General features: G+C 38.0%; 1 protein-coding gene and 1 long non-coding RNA gene across 9 annotated transcripts in view; one reads left to right on the top strand and one right to left on the bottom strand.

Annotated features, from left to right (window-relative positions):
- Positions 1-4,675, bottom strand: part of LOC108540788 (uncharacterized) — a 10,646-nt gene extending 5,971 nt beyond the window's left edge. Inside the window, exons 1-3 of one of the 4 annotated variants that reach the window (XR_001888766.1) lie at positions 4,165-4,675; positions 2,954-3,027; positions 2,295-2,364 (exon numbers count right to left, since the gene is read on the bottom strand). This is a non-coding gene — a long non-coding RNA (uncharacterized LOC108540788). The remainder of the gene's footprint in view (positions 1-2,294; positions 2,365-2,953; positions 3,028-4,164) is intronic. The other 3 variants (XR_001888765.1, XR_001888764.1, XR_001888763.1) reach the window with 3 other exon arrangements.
- The window catches only part of PPP3CC (protein phosphatase 3 catalytic subunit gamma), a 103,468-nt gene that overhangs the window by 67,346 nt on the left and 16,734 nt on the right, over positions 1-19,388 (top strand). For all 5 annotated transcript variants that reach the window (XM_017889998.1, XM_017889997.1, XM_017889995.1 and 2 more), the window contains exons 5-8: positions 4,712-4,857; positions 6,944-7,083; positions 16,478-16,555; positions 16,642-16,736. In XM_017889998.1, the coding sequence (XP_017745487.1) occupies positions 4,712-4,857; positions 6,944-7,083; positions 16,478-16,555; positions 16,642-16,736 (459 nt within the window). The remainder of the gene's footprint in view (positions 1-4,711; positions 4,858-6,943; positions 7,084-16,477; positions 16,556-16,641; positions 16,737-19,388) is intronic.

Here is a 19,388-nt window from a genome sequence, read left to right as displayed (position 1 = left end):
TTTTTTTTGAGACGGAGTCTTGCTCTGTCTCCCAGGCTGGAGTGCAGTGGCCGGATCTCAGCTCACTGCAAGCTCAGCCTTCCGGGTTCTCGCCATTCTCCCGCCTCAGCCTCCTGAGTAGCTGGGACTACAGGCGCCCGCCACCTCGCCCGGCTAATTTTTTGTATTTTTTTAGTAGAGACGGGGTTTCACCGTGTTAGCCAGGATGGTCTCGATCTCCTGACCTCGTGATCCGCCCGTCTCGGCCTCCCAAAGTGCTGGGATTACAGGCTTGAGCCACCGCGCCCGGCTTTCAAGTGCCTTTAACTCAAAGTTGTCAGTGTGCTGGAGTGGCGTATTTTGGGGTGGCATACTCTTAATTCCATTCTTCCTCTGAAGATGTGGCATGATAGCCAAAATGTGTTCTTAAGTACAAAAAGCAAGTAAAGAACAGTACATATGTGCTATCGTGTATGTAAAAACCAAAAGGATGTTTTGGAAAGAGAAGAAACATACATATCTGCATGTGTATGCATAGAATATCTTTGTAAAGACACCCAGGAGACTGGTAATATTGGTTACTTGCAGAGAGAGGGCAGGAGGCACATTATACCCTTTTGTGGCTTTTAAAATTTGAGCTATGTCTCACGTCTGTAATCCCAGCATTTGGGAGACTGAGGTGGGAGAATCTCTTGAGGCCAGGAATTCTAGGCCGCAGTAAGCTATGATAATGCCACTGCACTCCAGCCTGGGTGACAGAATGAGACCCTGTCTCAGACAATAATAATAGTAAATAAAGCAAATAAAAATTGAAACAAATATATCATCAGTGACTAGACCAGATTGTGATTTCTTGCAGGTAGTGCTGACTCTCAGAATTGCTTTCAAAGGGTTTTGTTGAAAATTTTGTTTTGTTAATGTTGTATTATGGATACTAGTTAGAACTTATATCCGTGTCATCCTATGGCTGTAGTGCATTTTCCCTTCGCTATAGAAATAACTGTTTTTTGGGATATATCCTAAAAATTTGTCTTGAAAATAAAGCACTTAAATCAGCTAATTTAACCACTGGGAATTATGTATTTGGCTATTTAGATTCTCCTATTCAAAATCTTATTTAAAAATAATGATTAGGAGAAATATTAGAGGGTCATTAAGAGCATGAACAGGTTTGAGTCCCAGTTCTGCCAGTTACTAGCTTGCAGCTTTGGGCAAGTAAGCCTAATTTCCTCAGTTTTTGAATGAAGACAGTAACAATATCTACTTCATAGGGTTTCTGTGAGTATTAAATACTTTATCAGTTAACACTTACCTAGTATGTACTAAGTGCCAGCATTATTCTGCATATTTTACATAAACGAATTCATTTAATCCTCACAGCAACCCTGAATCTACAATTCAGGGTATTACTATTATTATGACCATAGATAAGGAAACCAAGGCAGAGAGTTAAAATGTTTATCCAAGGTCCCATAGCTAGTAAGTGGAGGGGGCTGAGTTTCTTCAAAGCAGGCAACAAGTTCCAGACTCCATGCTCTTCACCACCATGCCATGCCACATGCTTAACTCACTGACAGACACATCATAAGCCTTCAATACATTTAAATAATAAAGGTAATATAGGCCAGGTACAGGTACAGTACCTCATGCCTATAATCCCAGCGCTTTGGGAGGCTGAGGCAGGAGGATTGCTTGAGGCCAGGAATTGAAGACCAACCTGGGCAGCATATCGAGATCCTGTCTCTACAAGTAATTTTTAAAAATTAGCTGGATGTGGTGGTGTGCACCTGTAGTCCCAGCTACTTAGAAGATTAGTCAGGAGGACTGCTTGAACCTATGAGTTTGAGGTTACAGTGAGCTACGATTGCACTCCAGTCTAGAAAACAGTAAGATCCTGTCTCTAAAAAAATTTTTTTAAGGCAGTATAATAATGTTATTGTATAAAGATTACATATTCATCATAAAAAAAACAGCTAAACTAAGAAAATATAGATACCATTGTCAATCTAATCCCCAGAAAATTAAATATTGGTGATTATATATGCAGTTCGTATACTTTGAAAAAATGAAGATGGTAACATTTTGTAGCCTATTTTATTCACATATTAATATAATATGAACTTCTTTTGCTTAATTTAATTTTGACCTCCTGATTTGATTTACAAAATAACAATATACTTCATTACTTGCCGTCTTCAGACTTGGCATTCTTTTTTGGAAGTAGACTAAGGAATTATGTTGAGTTTGGGATTGAAAGGCATTTATCAATGTAAGATGTTATGGAGCATAAATTAGTAAGTAATTGAAATTCTTACCTATATTCAAGTGTAGAACTCCCATGGAGGAATTCCTTACTGACACTGGCAACAGAGGGAACTCTGGTTTCTAGGATTTTCAGGAGAAAAAGTCAATCACTGACCATAAATTAAAGAGTTTTTTGTTTGTTTTTTACTTCTGACAGACTTTATGGCCAATGCTGGATCTACTTTGAAATGGGCAAAATTTATAGTATTTAAGACAAAGCAGAGCATAAGGATGTAACTGTAAGGAGAGGCAATGATGCATAAGACATGGCTCTTGTTAACTTTGAGCTCCTAATAAAGTTAGCATATGTTGTGGAATAGATTGTGCTGACTGCTATAACAGCAATACAAAATGTTCTGAAAACCTCAAAGAAACCCACAGGCTCCCTTAATGAACTCAAACCCTGATCACCCAGTATTGGCATTAAAGAGAAATCTTCACACTCAGGGATGGAAGGCCTTACAACCTCAAGTGTGGTCTACTGGTTTACATCTTCCTTAGGGATCTCTCTCTAATCATTCCTGTCACCCGTACAGTACTTCAGTCTGGCCCAAACCTGAATCCATCATTCTTCGCTTTATTCCCCAAAGCCTTGCTAGGACCAGGCTCTGATTATGTCTTTCTAAAGGCTTAGAGATCACAAAAAGGAAATAAACACAGAAATAATTACCAACTAGATAGTCTGACTCACTCGATACAGCTTTGTTCTCTTGGTCCTGTAGGCCACCTCATCTTCCCAGAATCCTAGAAGAGGAGAAGGAGCTCACAGTTCTGCAGGGATGCCTGACTATACTTCTGGTCTTCTCTACCCACACACATCCCTGAGCACAGCTTGACTTTTTGAAACCAAGGCCAAGGAAGAAGAAAATGTTCCTTTTTCTCTTTAAATGCCCATTTTCCAGTTTCCCACCTATTATTTCATGACTTTTCCTTTCTAGAGATTTGTAGAGATTCCTTCTTCCACCTGCTGATGTATTTCCTTATTCTGTAGCCCCAAGTTGACAGCCACATCAAAACATAATTTATTAAACCAAACATTTATTTTTTATTGTTTAGAGGCAGAGTCTCACTGTGTTGCCCAGGCTGGAGTGCAGTGGCACTATCGTAGCTCACTGCAGCCTCAAACTCCTGGGCTCAATCTATCCTCCCACCTCAGTCTCCCAAGTAGCTTGGACAGCAGGCATGTGCCACCACAGCCAGCTAATTTTGTTTTTTAATTTTCTGTAAAAATGAGGCCTCGGCCGGGCGCAATGGTTCACACCTGTAATCCCAGCAGTTTGGGAGGCCAAGGCAGGTGGATCACAAGGTCAGGAGTTTGAGACCAGCCTGGCCAACATGGTGAAACCCCGTCTCTACTAAAAATACAAAAATTAGCCAGGCGTGGTGGTGTGCAACTGTAGTCCCAGGTGCTCGGGAGGCTGAGGCAGAAGAATCGCAAGAACCCGGGAAGCAGAGGTGTAGTGAGCTAAGATCCTGCTGTTGCACTCCAGCCTGGATGACAGAGCGAGACTCCGTCTCAAAAAAAAAAAAAAAAAAAAAAAAAATTAAGCCTCATTGTGTTGCCCAGGCTGGTCTCAAACTCCTGGCCTCAAGTGATCCCCCTACCTCAGCCTTCCAAAACACTGGGACTGCAGGCATGAGCCACCACATCAGCTTAAGCCAAATGTTTTTAGAGAAAAGAGAATCAAGACATAATTTGTTTACAGACCTTAAAATCATGAGCAAAACATTACTGACATTTTATTGATATCACCTAAGACTCCAGTTTTCACTTATATATCTTCAACATCCCTAAGGGATCTTTAAGACCCATAAAATATTCAGACTCACAAGACTACCATGGACCCTACTTATCATCCATATACTTAGAAGGATACAGACAGGAAGGGCAGCACTGGGCGTTCCTTTTCAGTGGAGTGGTCCTCACAGCAGTGCATACCACAGTCCAGCAGCTTTCCGTCTCTTTTGCCCCCTCCCATCTCACCAGCTCAGGTACAAGGAAACAATATCCATACTGGGAAGATTAGGGAGCCATCCTGGTATAGAAGCCTCATGCATCGAAAGTGTCAATGTGTGTTGTAAAACTACCTTCAGAGGAGCCCAAAGCTATAGCTTCCCACCAGGTAACTGGGTAATTTTTACCACAAGCCATGTTGCCTAGTAACACAGTGGACAGTCACCTTATCACGTTTCCAAGCAACAGAGCTAGAAAGTTAATCCAAGGTCACACTTGTCTTTAAGAGGAGAGAGGTATTGTTTACCTATTATCTGCAACTTTTCAAAATTATCTTTATAAAGATAATTGTGATTTCAAATTATCTAAAATAAATGGCTTTAAAATAGCTTCATATTCTCCTGGCCTATATCCTTTTTCAAATGTGATACATTTTAGTTTTTCTTCCATTGACTGGTTTTCCTTTTTTGTTAGGTCGAATCAAATATTCGGAACAGGTGTATGATGCCTGTATGGAGACATTTGACTGTCTTCCTCTTGCTGCCCTCTTAAACCAGCAGTTTCTCTGTGTACATGGAGGAATGTCACCTGAAATTACTTCTTTAGATGACATTAGGAAAGTAAGTAATCTTTTATTATTCTCATAGAGTATATTTTTAAAATGTGTTGGGTTTTGTTGTTGTTGTTGTTGTTTGCTTTAAGACAGAGTCTCTCTCTTTCACCCGGGCCGAAGTACAGTGGTGCTATCTCAGCTCACCGCAACTGCTGCCTCCTTGGTTCAGCCTCCCAAGTAGCTGGATACATGTGCGCACCACCACACCTGGCTAATTTTTGTATTTTTAGTAGGCTAATTTCTGTATTTTTAGTAGAGGCGGGGTTTCACCGGTTGTTGGTAAGGCTGGTCTTGAACTCCTGACCTCAAGTGATCTGCCCACTTTGGCCTCCCAAAGTGCTGGGATTACAGGTGTGAGACACTGCGCCCGACCTAAAATTTGTTTCTTTTTGCAGTCAACCAATATATCTTTAGCTGAAATCTTTAAAATACAGATAATCAAAAGTAAGAAAATGGAAGATACCTCTGATTTCATCACTATAACTACTGTTAACATTTTGATATGTATCTACCACAAATTATAATTTTAATAAGCTCTATGTTTTACCAACTAGAAAGCTAACATTCTTATAGTCCTGAAACTTTAAATTATAGCACAGTGCAAAAGGAAGGAAACCAGGATTCTAATCACAGTCCTGCCATTAATTGTGTAACCTTGACCAAATTATTGAATCTCTTTGTCACATTTCTTTTCTATGACATGAGGAAGTTGGAAAGGATGGTCTGAGGACACTGCCATCTCCGAAATGCATTGGCTTTGACATTTTAGATGATACGGTTTCATTGTTTTACTTGCCTTCCTTGGTGATTATTATTTCCAAGATTCTGTATCTTCATTATGGAAAAGATGACCAATTTTATTGTACATAGTCATCTTATCTTCTCTACCTTTGAATTCTTCTACCTGTCTCTCTCTCTGTTTTTTAATCAAAGTGATGGATACTCATCCTCTCTTATAGGTACTGAGACTAAAGATTTTTCTGTTTATAAAACTATTTTCTCTGAATGAAAGTCTCCTCAGGGTAAGAGGGTGTACTTATATGTACTGGCTTTTCTCTTGCCTTACTGTCTTTTAAATAACCAGCATTTCTCTTTTACATAGTAAAATATGAATTTTATAATTCTGAATCAATCGTATCAATAAAAAGCTCTTTCACTCAGTAGAAATTATCTTCTTGGCATTCAGCTATTCTCTTACTTACTTTCTCTTGGTTTTTATGCTTTTAACTAAAGCAGCAGTGACTAAAGGCTTAAGTTAATAACTCATATTGAAATACCTCAGCTGCATAGAATGGAAAGGATAAATGCCCTTACAAAATTAGCATTCTTTAAAATAAAGAAATCTCCACTGGAATGAGGTTTGCAATGAACAGAACCATTGTAAAACATTTCTGCTCTCATGGTAACATTGGCTCACCTAGACAATTAAAATTAATTTTATATAGTCATAGTCTTTCTAAAATAGTATATCTCTATAGTGGTTGATTTCACATTTGAATTAAATTAGTACTCCTTTACGATTAGGATGTAAGAGGATCCTTTACTACAGCATGGTTAAATGACAGGGATGTTTATAAAAATTTATTGCAGGCCGGGCGCAGTGGCTCACGCCTGTAATCCCAGCACTTTGGGAGGCCGAGGAGGGCAGATCACCTGTGGTCAGGAGTTCGAGACAAGCCTGACCAACATGGGGAAACCCTGTCTCTACTGAAAATACAAAATTAGCTGGGTATGGTGGCACATGCCTGTAATCCCAGCTACTAGGGAGGGTGAGGCAGGAGAATCGCTTGAAGCTGGGAGGCGAAGTTAGCGGTGAGCCGAGATCATGCCGTTGCACTCCAGCCTGGGCAACAAGAGTGAAACTCTGTCTCAAAAAAAAAAGAAAAAAAAGTTATTGCAGAAAAAGAATAAAAGTTATTGTATCTAAAATTGTTAAATGTTCCTTTTCTTGCAGGAAAATCCTTTAGGGGCACACTGGCTTCTCTCCTAATACATTCTTGTGGGTGGAAGGGGTTTTTCTTTGATGCATACCAATTTCCAAGAAGCCTTTTGCTCTCCTGATTTTTTTCTTTTGGCTTTTGTGTGTCTTCTAGTTAGACAGGTTTACAGAACCTCCTGCCTTTGGACCTGTGTGTGACCTGCTTTGGTCTGATCCTTCAGAGGATTATGGCAATGAGAAGACCTTGGAGCACTATACCCACAACACTGTCCGAGGGTGCTCTTATTTCTACAGGTAAGCTAGTCCTTGAGATAGAAAATTATGAAAGGAAACTGTAATTCATTTTATCAGATTATTTTTCAGCATATTATATTTCAGATCTGTGTAGTATAAGCACTTGTGTTTAATTTTTCGATTAATAGGAGACAAGAAACTTATTTGTTTGGCTTTTTATATTTTCTTAGATATTATGCCCTAAGAAGTGTAATACACTAAACATGATTGGACATCCTACAGTGCTCTGATATTTTTGTCCGACTCTAACTGATCTAGACTATTTGTTCCTAAACATTAGCTATACACTTTTTTTTAAAAAATCAAAGCTTTCTTGGCTCTTTCCCCCGAGATTCTGATACTGGGTCTGAGAGGAATCCTATTGTGTTTTCAAAAGCTCTCCAACTTTTGTAACCACTAGTGTAGACTAAGATATAAAAAGAACAGGACATTGTGAACTAAGCCCAGTACATTTCCTGGAAGTTGGTTGTTGTTTTAAATTTCACAGGAGCTTTCATTGTGATTAGACACTCAAAAATAGGAAGACAGGCAGGGCGTGGTGGCTCACCCCTATAATCCCAGCTCTTTGGGGTGCCTAGACGGGCGGATCACTTGAGGCCGGGAGTTCAAGACCAGCCTGGCCAACATGGCAAAACCCATCTCTACTAAAAATACAAAAATTAGCCAGATATGGTGGCAGCACTCCTGTAATCCCAGCTAATTGGGAGACTGAGGTAAGAGAATCACTTGAACCTGGGAGGTGTAGGTTGCAGTGAGCCAAGATTGTGCCACTATACTCCAGCCTGTGCAACAGAACAAGACTCTGTCTCAAAAAAAAAAAAAAAGACATAGAGAAGTTGGAAATCTAAATTATTTTTAATCCCAGTATTTTATTGTGGCAAATAATATATTTATTTCCCTAAAAATCTCTGTTACTTGGCTAAGATAATGTGTTCATTAAAATACATGCATGCACACACACATGAAACTTTGATTTCACCATTACTTTTAGCGTTCTTCTAAACCTTTTTTCTTTAAAAAAATTAAAAAAAAATTTTTGTGAGTACGTAGTAGGTATATATATTTATGGGTTATATGAGATACTTTGATACAGTCATACAACATGTAATAATCACATCAAAGTAAATGAGGTATCCATCACCTCAAGCATTTATCCTTTGTGTTACGAACAATCCAATTATACTCTTTTATTTTTTGTTGTTTTTTTTTTTTTCACTTTGTTTTTGACGGAGTCTTGCTCTGTCGCATAGGATGGAGTGCAGTGGCGTGATCTCAGCTCACTGCATCCTCTACTTCCCAGCTTCAAGCAATTCTCCTGCCGTAGCCTCCCGAGTACTGGAATTGTAGGCACCCACCACCATGCCTGGCTAATTTTTGTGTTTTTTAGAGATGGCATTTCACCCATGTTGGCCAGGCTAGTTTGGAACTCCTAACCTCAAGTGATCCACCCACCTCAGCCTCCCAAAGTCCTGGTGTGAGCCACTGTGGCCAGCCTCTTCTAGTTATGTTAAAATGTACGATTAAATTATTATTCACTATAGTGACCCTGTTGTTTAAATCTCACAGTAGCAAATACTAGGTCTTATTCATTCTTTCTGTTTTTTTGTACCCATTAACTATCCCATTTCCCCTCTCACTACCCTTCCCAGCCTCTGGTAACCATCATTCTACTGTAATCTCCATTAGTTCAATTGTTTTAATTTTTAGCTCCTACAAATAAGTGAGAACATATGAAGTTTGTCTTCCTGTGCCTGGCTTATTTCATTTAACATAATGACCTCTCTAGTTCCATTCATGTTGTTGCAAATGACAGGAACTCATTCTTTTTCATGGCTGACTAATACTCCATTGTGTATATGTACCACATTTTCTTTGTCCTTTCATCTGTTAATAGACACTTACGTTGCTTCCAAATCTTGGCTATTGTGAACAGTGCTGCGATAAACATGGAGGTGCAGATGTCTCTTCAATATCCTGATTTCCTTTCTTTTATATATATACATAGTAGTGGGATTGCTGAATTATATGGTAGTTCAATTTTTAGTTTTTTGAGGAACCTCTAAACTGTTCTCCATAGTAGTGTACTAAACATTCCCACCAATAGCGTATGAGGGTTCCCTTTTCTCTACATCCTCACCAGCACTTGTCATTGCCTGTCTTTTGGATAAAACTCATTTTAACTGAGTGAGATGATATCATAGTTTTGATTGCATTTCTCTGATGATCAGTGATATGGAATACCTTTGCATATACCTGTTTCCCATTTTATGTCTCCTTTTAAGAAATGTCTATTCAGATATTTTGCTCATTTTTAAATTGGATTATTGGATTTTTCGTATTGAATTGTTTGAGCTCCTTACATATTCTGGTTATTAATCCCTTGTCAGATGGATAGTAAACTGTCTTTTTTTTCTTTCTTCTTCTTTTTTTATTTTATTTTATTTTTTTTTTTGAGACAGGGTCTGTCTCTGTTTCCCGGGCTGGAGTGCAGTGGCGCCATGACAGCTCACTACAGCCTCAACCTCCTGGGCTTGAGCAGTCCTCTTGCCTTAGCCTCCTGGGTAGCTGGCACTGTAGGCGTGTGCCGCCATGCCCAGCTGCTTTTTTAATTTTCTGTAGAGACAGGGTCTTGCTGTTTTGCCCAGGCTGGTCTCAAAGTCCTAGACTCAAGCACCCCTCCCTGGTTGGCCTCCCAAAGTACTGGGATTACAGGGATGAGTCCCACCCAGCCAGTAACCATTTTTCATTCCTCCATGCCAACTTTTCCAATGACTAATGTGATGAAATCAATTAACTTTTATTTCTTTTTACATTGCTTAAAATACGTATAATACGTATTCATTGTTGTCAGAATAGAAATTGGTACAATTTCTGTGGACATCAACTTGGTAATATCTATCAAAGGCATTTGTACATGGCCTTTGATCCAGAAATTCTACTTCTAAAACTTAATCCTGTGGATATATACTTGATTCTCATTACTTATGGATTTCATATTTGTGAATTCCCCCACTTACTAAGATGTGTTTGTAACACCCAAATCAGTACTTACAGAGGTGTCATAATCATTCATGGGAATGCAGTGTGCAGTGCAACAAAAAATTTGAGCCACCTCACTCACATGTTCCTAGCTGAGATTGAACAAAATGATGCCCTACCTTCTTTTTGCAGCCCTCATATTGTAAACAGGCATTCTTTTGGGTTTTATTTAGTGAAACATGTTTTATGTTTTTGTGCTTTTCATGAGTGATTTCACTGTTTAGAATGGCCACCAAGTATAGTGCTGAAGTGCTGCTGTCTAGGGTTCCTAAGCACAAGAAGGCTGTGGTGTGTCTTACAGGGAAAATATGTGAGTGTTAGATATAGGCTTTGTTTAGGCATGAATTATGGTGGTTTTGGGCATGAGTTCAATGTTAATGAATCAACAGTGTAAATGACCTAAAGTATTATTAGACAGAAACACATCTGAAACAAGGGTATATATTAATTGGTGGGTGAAAATGTTATGACCAGAGGCTCACAGGAACTTTACCCTGTATTTCCCTTAGCAGTAGTGTTTCATTATTTGCTAATTCTGTTTTTGCAGCAACATTATAGAATGTAGCTACTGGGAATAATGACATAAAAAATTTGACTCACCCAGGACACATGCATGTTCCCAGCTGAGGTTGAACAAAGTGATACTCTGCCTTCTTTTATCCCAGGGATAAATCCCATTTAGCCATGGTGTATAATCCTTTTAGTGTGTTGTTGAGTTTGGCTTTCTAGTGTTTTATTGACGATTAAAAATCTATGTTCATCAAAGATACCTGTACTTTTCTTTCTTCTGGTGTCTTTGGCTTTGGTATCAGAGTGATCCTGGCCTCATAATGTGAGTTTGGAAGAATTCTCTCCTCTTCTATTTTTTGGAAGGTTTAAGAGAGATTGGTATTAATTCTTTTTTTTAATGATTGATAGAATTCACCCATGAAACCGTCTGGTCCTGTGCTTTTCTTTGTTGAAAGCTGTTTGATAACAGATTCAGTGTCCATATTTGCTATTCGTCTGTTTGGGTTTTCTATTTCTTCTTGATTCAGTTTTGGCAGGTTGTATATTTCTAGGACTCTATCCATTTCTTCTAGGTTTTCCAGTGTTTTGGTGTATGGTTATTTGTAATAGTCCCTTATGATCCCTTTTATTTCTGTGGCATCTATTGTAATGTCTCCTCTTTCATTTTTTATTTATTTATCTGTTTTTTTCTTAGTCTTGCTAAGGGTTTGTTCAATTTTGTTTAGTTTTTCAAAAACCAACACTTAGTTTTGACTTTTTTCTATTGTTTTTCTGTTCTCTATTTGATTCATTTCTGCCCTAAACTTTCCTTTCTTCTGCTAACTTTGGGTTTATTTGATTCTCCTTTTTCCAGTTTCTTGAAGTGTAAGATAAGGTTGTTGAATTCAGGTCTTTTTTGTTTTTTAAATTGGCATTTATTACTATAAACTTTCCTGTAAGTACTGTTTTTGCTGCATCCCATACATTTTGATATGTATATTTTTGTTTGTTTTCATTTGTCTTGAGGGTTTTTTGTTTTTTGTTTTTTTTTTTTTGAAATACGGTGTTTTGCTCTGTCACCCAGGCTGAATGCAGTGGCACAGTGATACCTCACTGCAACCTTGAACCTCTGGGCTCAAGCAATCCTCCTGCCTCAGCCTCCTGAGTAGCTGGGACTACAGGATGTACCACCATACCCAGCTAATTGTTTTTAAAATTTTTAGAGGAGACGAGGTCTTGCTATGTTGCTTAGGCTGGTCTCGAACTCCTGACCTATCTAGAGATAATTTTTAAATTCCTTTTTGATTTCCTCTTTGACACAATAGTTGTTCAAAAGTGTGGTGTGTAGTTTCTACATATTTGTGAATTTTCCTGTTTTCTTACAGTTACTGATTTTTAGTTTCATTCCATTGTGGTGGGAAAAGATACTTAGGATGATTTACATCTTCTTAAGTTTGTTGATACTTCTTTATGATTATATAGCCAAAAGAATATTCTGTATACACTTGGGAAGAATTGTAGTCTTCTGTTATTTGGCAAAAAGTTTTGTATATGCGTATTAGGTCCATTTGGTCCATAGTGTTGTTCAATTCTGTTGTTTGCTTATTGATTTCTGACTGGATGATTTATCCATTCTGAGAATGATGTGTTGAAGTTACTTGCTATTGTTATATTATTATTATTATTTATTATTTTATTATTATTATTATTATTTTGAGACAGAGTCTTTGCTCTGTCGCCCAGTTCTGGAGATATAGTGGTGAACCCTCGCGTTCACTGCAACCTCCGCCTCCCTGGGTTCAAGCAATTCTCCTGCCTCAGCCTCCCAAGTAGCTGGGATTAACAGGGCATGCCCACATGCCCAGTAATTTTTGTATTTTTAGTAGAGATGAGTTTCACATGTTGGCACAGCTGGTTCAAATTCCTGACCTCAGGTGATCCACCGCACTTCGCTCCCAAAGTGCTGGGATTAGAGGTGTGAGCCACCGTGCCCTCTAACTCTGCTATTAATTTTATTACTGTCATTCTGCCTATCCAGATCTGTTGTTGCTTAATATATATTTAGGCTGCTTTGATGTTAGGTACATATATTATTTATAATGGTTATATCTTTCTGTTGTATTGGACCCTTATATCATTATATAATTACTTTTGTTCCCTCTTGTGATGATTTCTGACTTAAAGTCTATTTGTCCTGATAAAAAGTTTAGCCATCATGTTCTCTTTTGGTTACTATTTGCATGGGAATACCTTTCTCTACCACTTTTAGTTTCAGCTTATGGTTCTTTAAATCTAAAGTGAATCTTTTGTAGACAGTCATATAGTTGGGTCTTGTTATTCATCCATTCACTCATACTATAATTCTTTGATTTGGGAGTTAAAGTAATGATTGATTGGATAAGGACTTCATTACCATTTTGTTGGTTTGCTTGTCTGATCTGTTTTGTGGTTATACTATTTCCTCTCTTTTTCTCTTGTGATTCGATTTTTATTTTTGTAGTGGGGTATTTTGGTTCTTTTCTTTTTATCTTTCGTGTATTACTGTGCTTTTTCATTCATAAGGGTTCGCATCAAACATTTTATAGTTATGGCCAGTCTGTCTTAAGCTGAGAAGGAGAACTTACCTTCAATGACGTAATAGAAAACTCTACACTTTACTCACCATTCACACACCTAATAGTAATTAATCTCAGATTTTACTTATATTTTTGAGACAATGTCCTCTGCTATGTCACCTAGGCTGGAGTGCATTGGTCGATCTGGCTCACTGCAGCCTCTGCTTCCCAGGTTCAAGTGTATTTCCTACCTCCAGCCCCCCGAGTAGCTGACTACAGCACACAACCACAACACCCGCTTAATTTTTTATACATTTTTAGTAGAGATGGGGTTTTAGCATGTTGGCCAGGCTGGCACTCTAACTCCTGGCCTCGAAGTGATGTGCCATTCCTCGGCCTCCAGAGTCGCTGGGATTTACAGGCACGAGCCACCGCGGCCAGCTGCATCTTTTAATTTCTACTTTAACTTCCTTTAGTGCTCTCATAAGGGCTGGTGTAGTTGTGAAAACTCCAGTTTTTGCTTTCTGAAAAGTCTTATACTCTCCATTCATTCTTAAAGGACCAATTTTGCTGAGTAAAGTATTCCTGGTTGGCAGTTTTTTTTTTTTCCTTTCATTAGCGCTTTGAATATATTGTCTCCCACTTTCCTGGCCTGCAAGTTTCAGCTGAGAAATTCACTGATAACATCTTATAGAAGCTTCCTTTTCTGTATGTGACAAGTAGAATTTCTCTTGGCTGCTTTCAGATTTTTCTTTTTGAGTTTAACAACTTAATTATAATGTCGTCTCAGTGTTTAAGAGCTTATTTGGAACCTTTAGGCTCATGAATTGAAGATGCTTCGATTTTTCCGTCCCTAGATTTGGCTAACAACTGTTAGCCTTAGTTTTTAAAAATAAGCTTTCTGCCCCTTTCTTCTCTGTAACTCTCATATGCCTATATTATTTTCACTTGCACTTGATGTTGTCCCATAAGTCCCGTATACTTCCCACATTCTTTCTTATTCTTTTTTGTTTTGTCCCTCTGATGGTATCATTTCAAATGACCTATCTTTTTTTTTTGCCCCCCTTATGGTATTATTTTAAATGTCCTTTTTTTTTTTTTTTTTTTTTTTTTTTTAAGATGGAGTCTTGCTCTGTCAACCAGACTGGAGTACAGTGGCACGATCTCAGCTTCCTGCAACCTCTGCCTCCCAGGTTCATGCCATTCTCCTGCCTCAGTCTCCCAAGTAGCTGGGACTACAGGCACCCGCCACCACTTCTGGCTAATTTTTTGTATTTTTAGTAGAGATGGGGTTTCACCGTGTTGGCCAGGACGGTCTCGATTTCCTGACCTCATGATCCACCCTCCTCAGCCTCCCAAAGTGCTGGGATTACAGGCATGAGCCATCGCACCCAGCCTCAAATGACCTATCTTTTAAGTTTGCCGTTTCTTTTCTTCTGCCTGAGTCTGCTGTTGAAGCTGTCTCTTGAGCTTTTCAGTTGAGTCATTGTGTTCTTCAGCTGCAGGATTTCTATTTGCTTCTTTTTATGGTTTCTGTTTTAAACATCTCTCTTTATTCATTTATTGCTTTCCTGATTTTGTTTAGTTATAGTTCATTGAGCTTCTTTAAGATGATTATTTTGGATTCTTTGTTATACAATTCATACATCTCTATTTATTTAGGGCCAGTTACTAGAGCTTTATTAGTTTCCTTTGGTGATGTCATTTTTGCCTGGTTCTTTATAATTCATATAGCCTTGCAATGGAGTCTATGCATTTGAAGGAGCAGGGGCCTTCCAGTTTTTATGGACTAGTTCATCAAGTAAATACCTTCTCCTATTGAGTCCCTGGATTGGTGGGATTGCCTGTGGTATTGTGATTAAGCAGGGGTGAAGCTAGCTTATGGGGCTACATTAGGGTTCATAGTCAGTGGGCCTGCCACTAGGGGCATGAACAAGTATGTCCCATGGATGGGGAGAGCTGTTTCTGGAACTCAATAGGGTGGGACCCAAGAGGCTGTTTTGGGTTTATGTTTGGGTCCAGTCAGCAGCCCTTTTACCAGAGGAATGGACAGGCATGATTTCCACAAGGTCCCTGTTAAGACAGGCCTTCCTCTTGGCCATAGTAGAACACAGCTGGAGCCAGGTCAGAGTGCTGCTTTGAGTTTGCAGTTGGGTCTGGTTGGTTGATCTGTTACTAGGGGCATCAATAGACATGGTTCCTTCCCAGGATGGATGAGGTTGGTGGTAGGACTGTAGACAAGTAGGACTGGAACCAAGTTTACAAGGGACGGGCTGATTCTGGGTCTATAACTGAAAGGTCAGTGGGCCTACCTTCTCAAAGCAGCTGCTCCTAGTCTTGGGCTCCACCAAGGTTTCATAACCACCTACCTCAATCCCAAGGTTCTCATAGTGGCACTTATGGTCATGGATGGCTTCCAAACTATTGTTTCTGTAGGAGGATCACGGCTGGGGACATTCTCTTTTGCCATCTTGCTGACGTCACCTACAATCTACTTTAAAAGTAATTTTTTTCTAATGAGCATAAGGAGAAACAAAGATTTTAAAAATAAACTAAATAATTAATGCCTAAGTAATTCCAGGTTAATTTTGTATACTCCAGTTCTTCCTATCAGGTATTTGTCATTCAGAGAGGTAATAGTATGACGAGAATATTTTAGGAGTATGTGAGAATATTGTATCTTTTTTTAGAATATGGTTGGCTAAAATATTTACATCTACTCCTAAAATATTCCTGCATAAGCTTGCAGTGAGCCGAGATTGCGCCACAGCACTTCAGCCTGGGCGACAGAGCAAGACTCCATCTCAAAAAAAAAAAAGAAAATATATATAATAACTATATTATATATATCTTATTCCTGCATAATATTATCTTGGTGTTGATATTACCTGTGAAGCTGTAAGTACATTCTTTTATCTAACAATTTGACAATTGAAGAAAGTATGTGTTGAATTTTAGCACCTACTATATATACACACACACTACTGTTGCACTTTTAATATCAAGACACTGATAAAAGTTTTAGTGTTGTATTATTATCATTATGGATTAAGACAAAATTAAAAGATGGGAGGGAGGAGCTCTTGCTATTGTAGGATTATCTATTGTCTTCATGTTTGATCTGTAGTGAGGTATATTAGTGAAATAGAAAAACAGAATGATGAGTACTAATGTATTCATAACATTTCAGTAGTGTGTAATACTTGTAATTTTGAAACAAAATCAGCTAATATCACGTTGACTTTTCTCCATCTTCCTATTTAAAAAATTGTTTTAATTCTGGATTTATGTTTTCTGATTTTCTTTTCCAGTTACCCTGCAGTTTGTGAATTTTTGCAGAACAATAATTTATTATCAATTATCAGAGCCCATGAAGCCCAAGATGCTGGGTAAGTCACATTAAAATTGTACCAAATATCACTGCAGAGTCTTTGCATTTAATATGAAGACAGATGGGCTTTCATCTCTTTTTCAGGTATCGAATGTACAGGAAGAGCCAAGCAACAGGCTTTCCATCACTTATTACAATTTTCTCTGCCCCCAATTACCTAGATGTCTATAACAATAAAGGTAAAGGAGTCCAGCAATATTTGAGTTTGAATTTATGAGTAAACGTGAGCTCTGGTTTAATTGTATGTATGTATGTGTGTTTGTTTCATTTTAAAATATAAACTTTAAATAAGAAAAAAAGGGGTCTTCGTTGAAACAAAGGCCAAGAAATTTAGAATTTATGCTGCTGCTTGGTCTTTATCTCCTAAGGATTACTGGCTTCTTTGTGAGTAAAAATAATGATCATAATAGGTCGGATTGATACTACAGAATCAAAGTATAAGAAGAATAAATTGCTTCAGGCTCATGTTAGAATAGTTAGCATAAATTATTGGTTTTGGTGAATTTAATGTATTTATAACAGTATCTCAGAGTCATCATTGGTATTTTAATATTTGTGAATTGTTAAACTATTTTGTTTTCTTGAGATATGGTCTAGGTAGAGTGACCTAGTGTACAAAGTAAAAAAAAAAAAAAAAAACTTCATTTTTAGTTTAAGCCCTGCCAGAAACTAATACTGTGACTTTGGGTGAGTCACATTATCTTTCTAATCTTCAGTTTCCCATATGAAAAAAGAAGAATGGATATATACATGCCTTTTGTTCCAGAAATTTTATTTCTAACACTTTATCCTGTTAAAGTGTTTTTTTTAATTTAAAACTTTTATGATTAATAGTTTATAAGTTTTCTATCGAAGCAGTGGTCCTCCTAAAAACTTCATATTTCTGTAACTATTTTGTTGTTTATAAAGTATGACTATAAATTAATAGGACTTTGAAAATAAACATGCCAGAACAAACATATCCAAATGAGTATTGTCCCTTCAAAGTAGTTACCTTGGGAGGCTACACACCTATTCCAACAATGCTGTCCTTGTTCAAAAACATTTTTGGAACTCCTCTTTTGGCATTGCCTTCAGAGTCTGCGACACATTCTTTTGATTATCCTCAATGATGGGAAATCTTCGTCCTTTGAGGGTGGATTTGATTTTTGGACAGCCAAAAGTCATTCGGAGTCAAGACTGATAAATAAGGTGAGTGATCAAGCTGGATGATACCATTTGGGGTCAGAAACAAGGTATGATTATAAGGTAATGAGACTGGTTTTTCTCGTGTTGCTGATACAGTGGCTCTGGAGGCACTTCCAAAAGAGGAGTTCCAAAAACGTTTTGAGTAATGGCAGCATCTCTGGATTAATTGTATGGTAAGGCAATAAGTTGTGCTGAAAAGTACACAAAGCAAGGAGTCAGTCTAGTACTGCTTCACTTTTAAGTGTGTCACATTTAATAAGGTACTTCTCTGAGCCTCATCTTTAAAATATCTGTCATATAGGGTTGTTGAAGATAAGTTGGAATAAGGAAAATGGATCTTAAAGTGTTGTTCAAAATATAAATTACTATAGTAATACAGATTTTACTGTTATTGTACCTGATGTGATGATATCAAAGGACCACACTCATCTGATACAAAGGTCTGGTGTGTTTGTAGCTGGTGGTTTCTTAAGTCTCATTACTTTATAGTTATACCTTGTATATGCAGTTGGGGAGATAAGTTCCAAAGATGGCCAAAATATAATTAATATTTACTCTGTTTAAAAGTAAACTGTGGAATGGCACATCTCATTTAAATCTGATTTGGGTCAGTCATTTTAGTTTGTCCTCCAGTGACTTGTCTATTTTAAAAAGCATGTCTTTGACTTAAGTTCTGTCCTAGCCTTATGTTTTCATTTACGTTAACATTCTTCTCTGAGCCTTATCTGTCCTACAATGCTCTGCTTCTCCCTAAGTTCATTTGTTATTTCCTTTTTCCTGATATTTCCAGTATATTAGCAACTTAGGTTTTATTCTTATTTATTCTCTTGTCAATGGTGTGGACTATTTGTGTTGTTAAACGTCTTCAAGGACTGTTAGTGGCCCTAGATCTGCTATTTGTAATGAAGGTGTTCCTTTCTCACTTTCTTTTTTAACTTCATCAGAAAGAGTATCTATTGATTGCTCAATGGATTTATCAGTGTGCCAAGCTGAAACATGCCACCTAAGTCAGCAGCCACTATACAGTTAACTCACTACTAGCTTGTTTTTTGTCTCAATCTAACCTGGTTTTGTTCTTGATTATTCCTTTAGCAAACTTTTAATGTCACAGTCCTGGCCAGGCACAGTGGCTCATGCCTGTAATCTCTGCACTTTGGGAGGCCAAAGGGAAGATCACTTGAGGCCTAGAATTCAAGACCAGCCTGGGCAACAAAATGTGACCCCGTCTTTACAAAGAAAAATTTAAAAGTTAGCGAGGCAAGGTGGAGCATGCCTATAGTTCTAGCTACTCAGGAGGCTGAGGTAGGAGGATCCTTTGAGTCCAGTAGTTCGAGGCTGCAGTGAGCTGTGATCACACCATTGCATTCCAGCTGGGCAACAGAGCAAGACACTGTCTAAAAAATAAAAAAAAAAAGTAAAAGTCACAGTTCATTCTACTTGAGTTTTCTGTCAACTTTGACATAATTAGTAACTTTTATCTCAAAACAATCTTATTTTCATTGGTTGTTTCGTAAGCATTTTAGAAGGAAAAAGGCAGAAAATGTGGCATTTGAAACAGTCCCTGGTGGTACTCAATTACTCCCCATGCAAGTGCCTTCTTTTCTGAAAAGGCAACTCTATTGTTCTTTTCTTCCCTTTCTTCT

The sequence above is a fragment of the Rhinopithecus bieti genome, unplaced genomic scaffold, assembly GCF_001698545.2.
Source record: "Rhinopithecus bieti isolate Rb0 unplaced genomic scaffold, ASM169854v2 scaffold_20129, whole genome shotgun sequence".
NCBI lineage: Eukaryota > Metazoa > Chordata > Mammalia > Primates > Cercopithecidae > Rhinopithecus > Rhinopithecus bieti.
The sequence above is the reverse complement of the archived record's forward strand: the minus strand, read 5'-3'. Positions and strand labels throughout refer to the sequence as shown.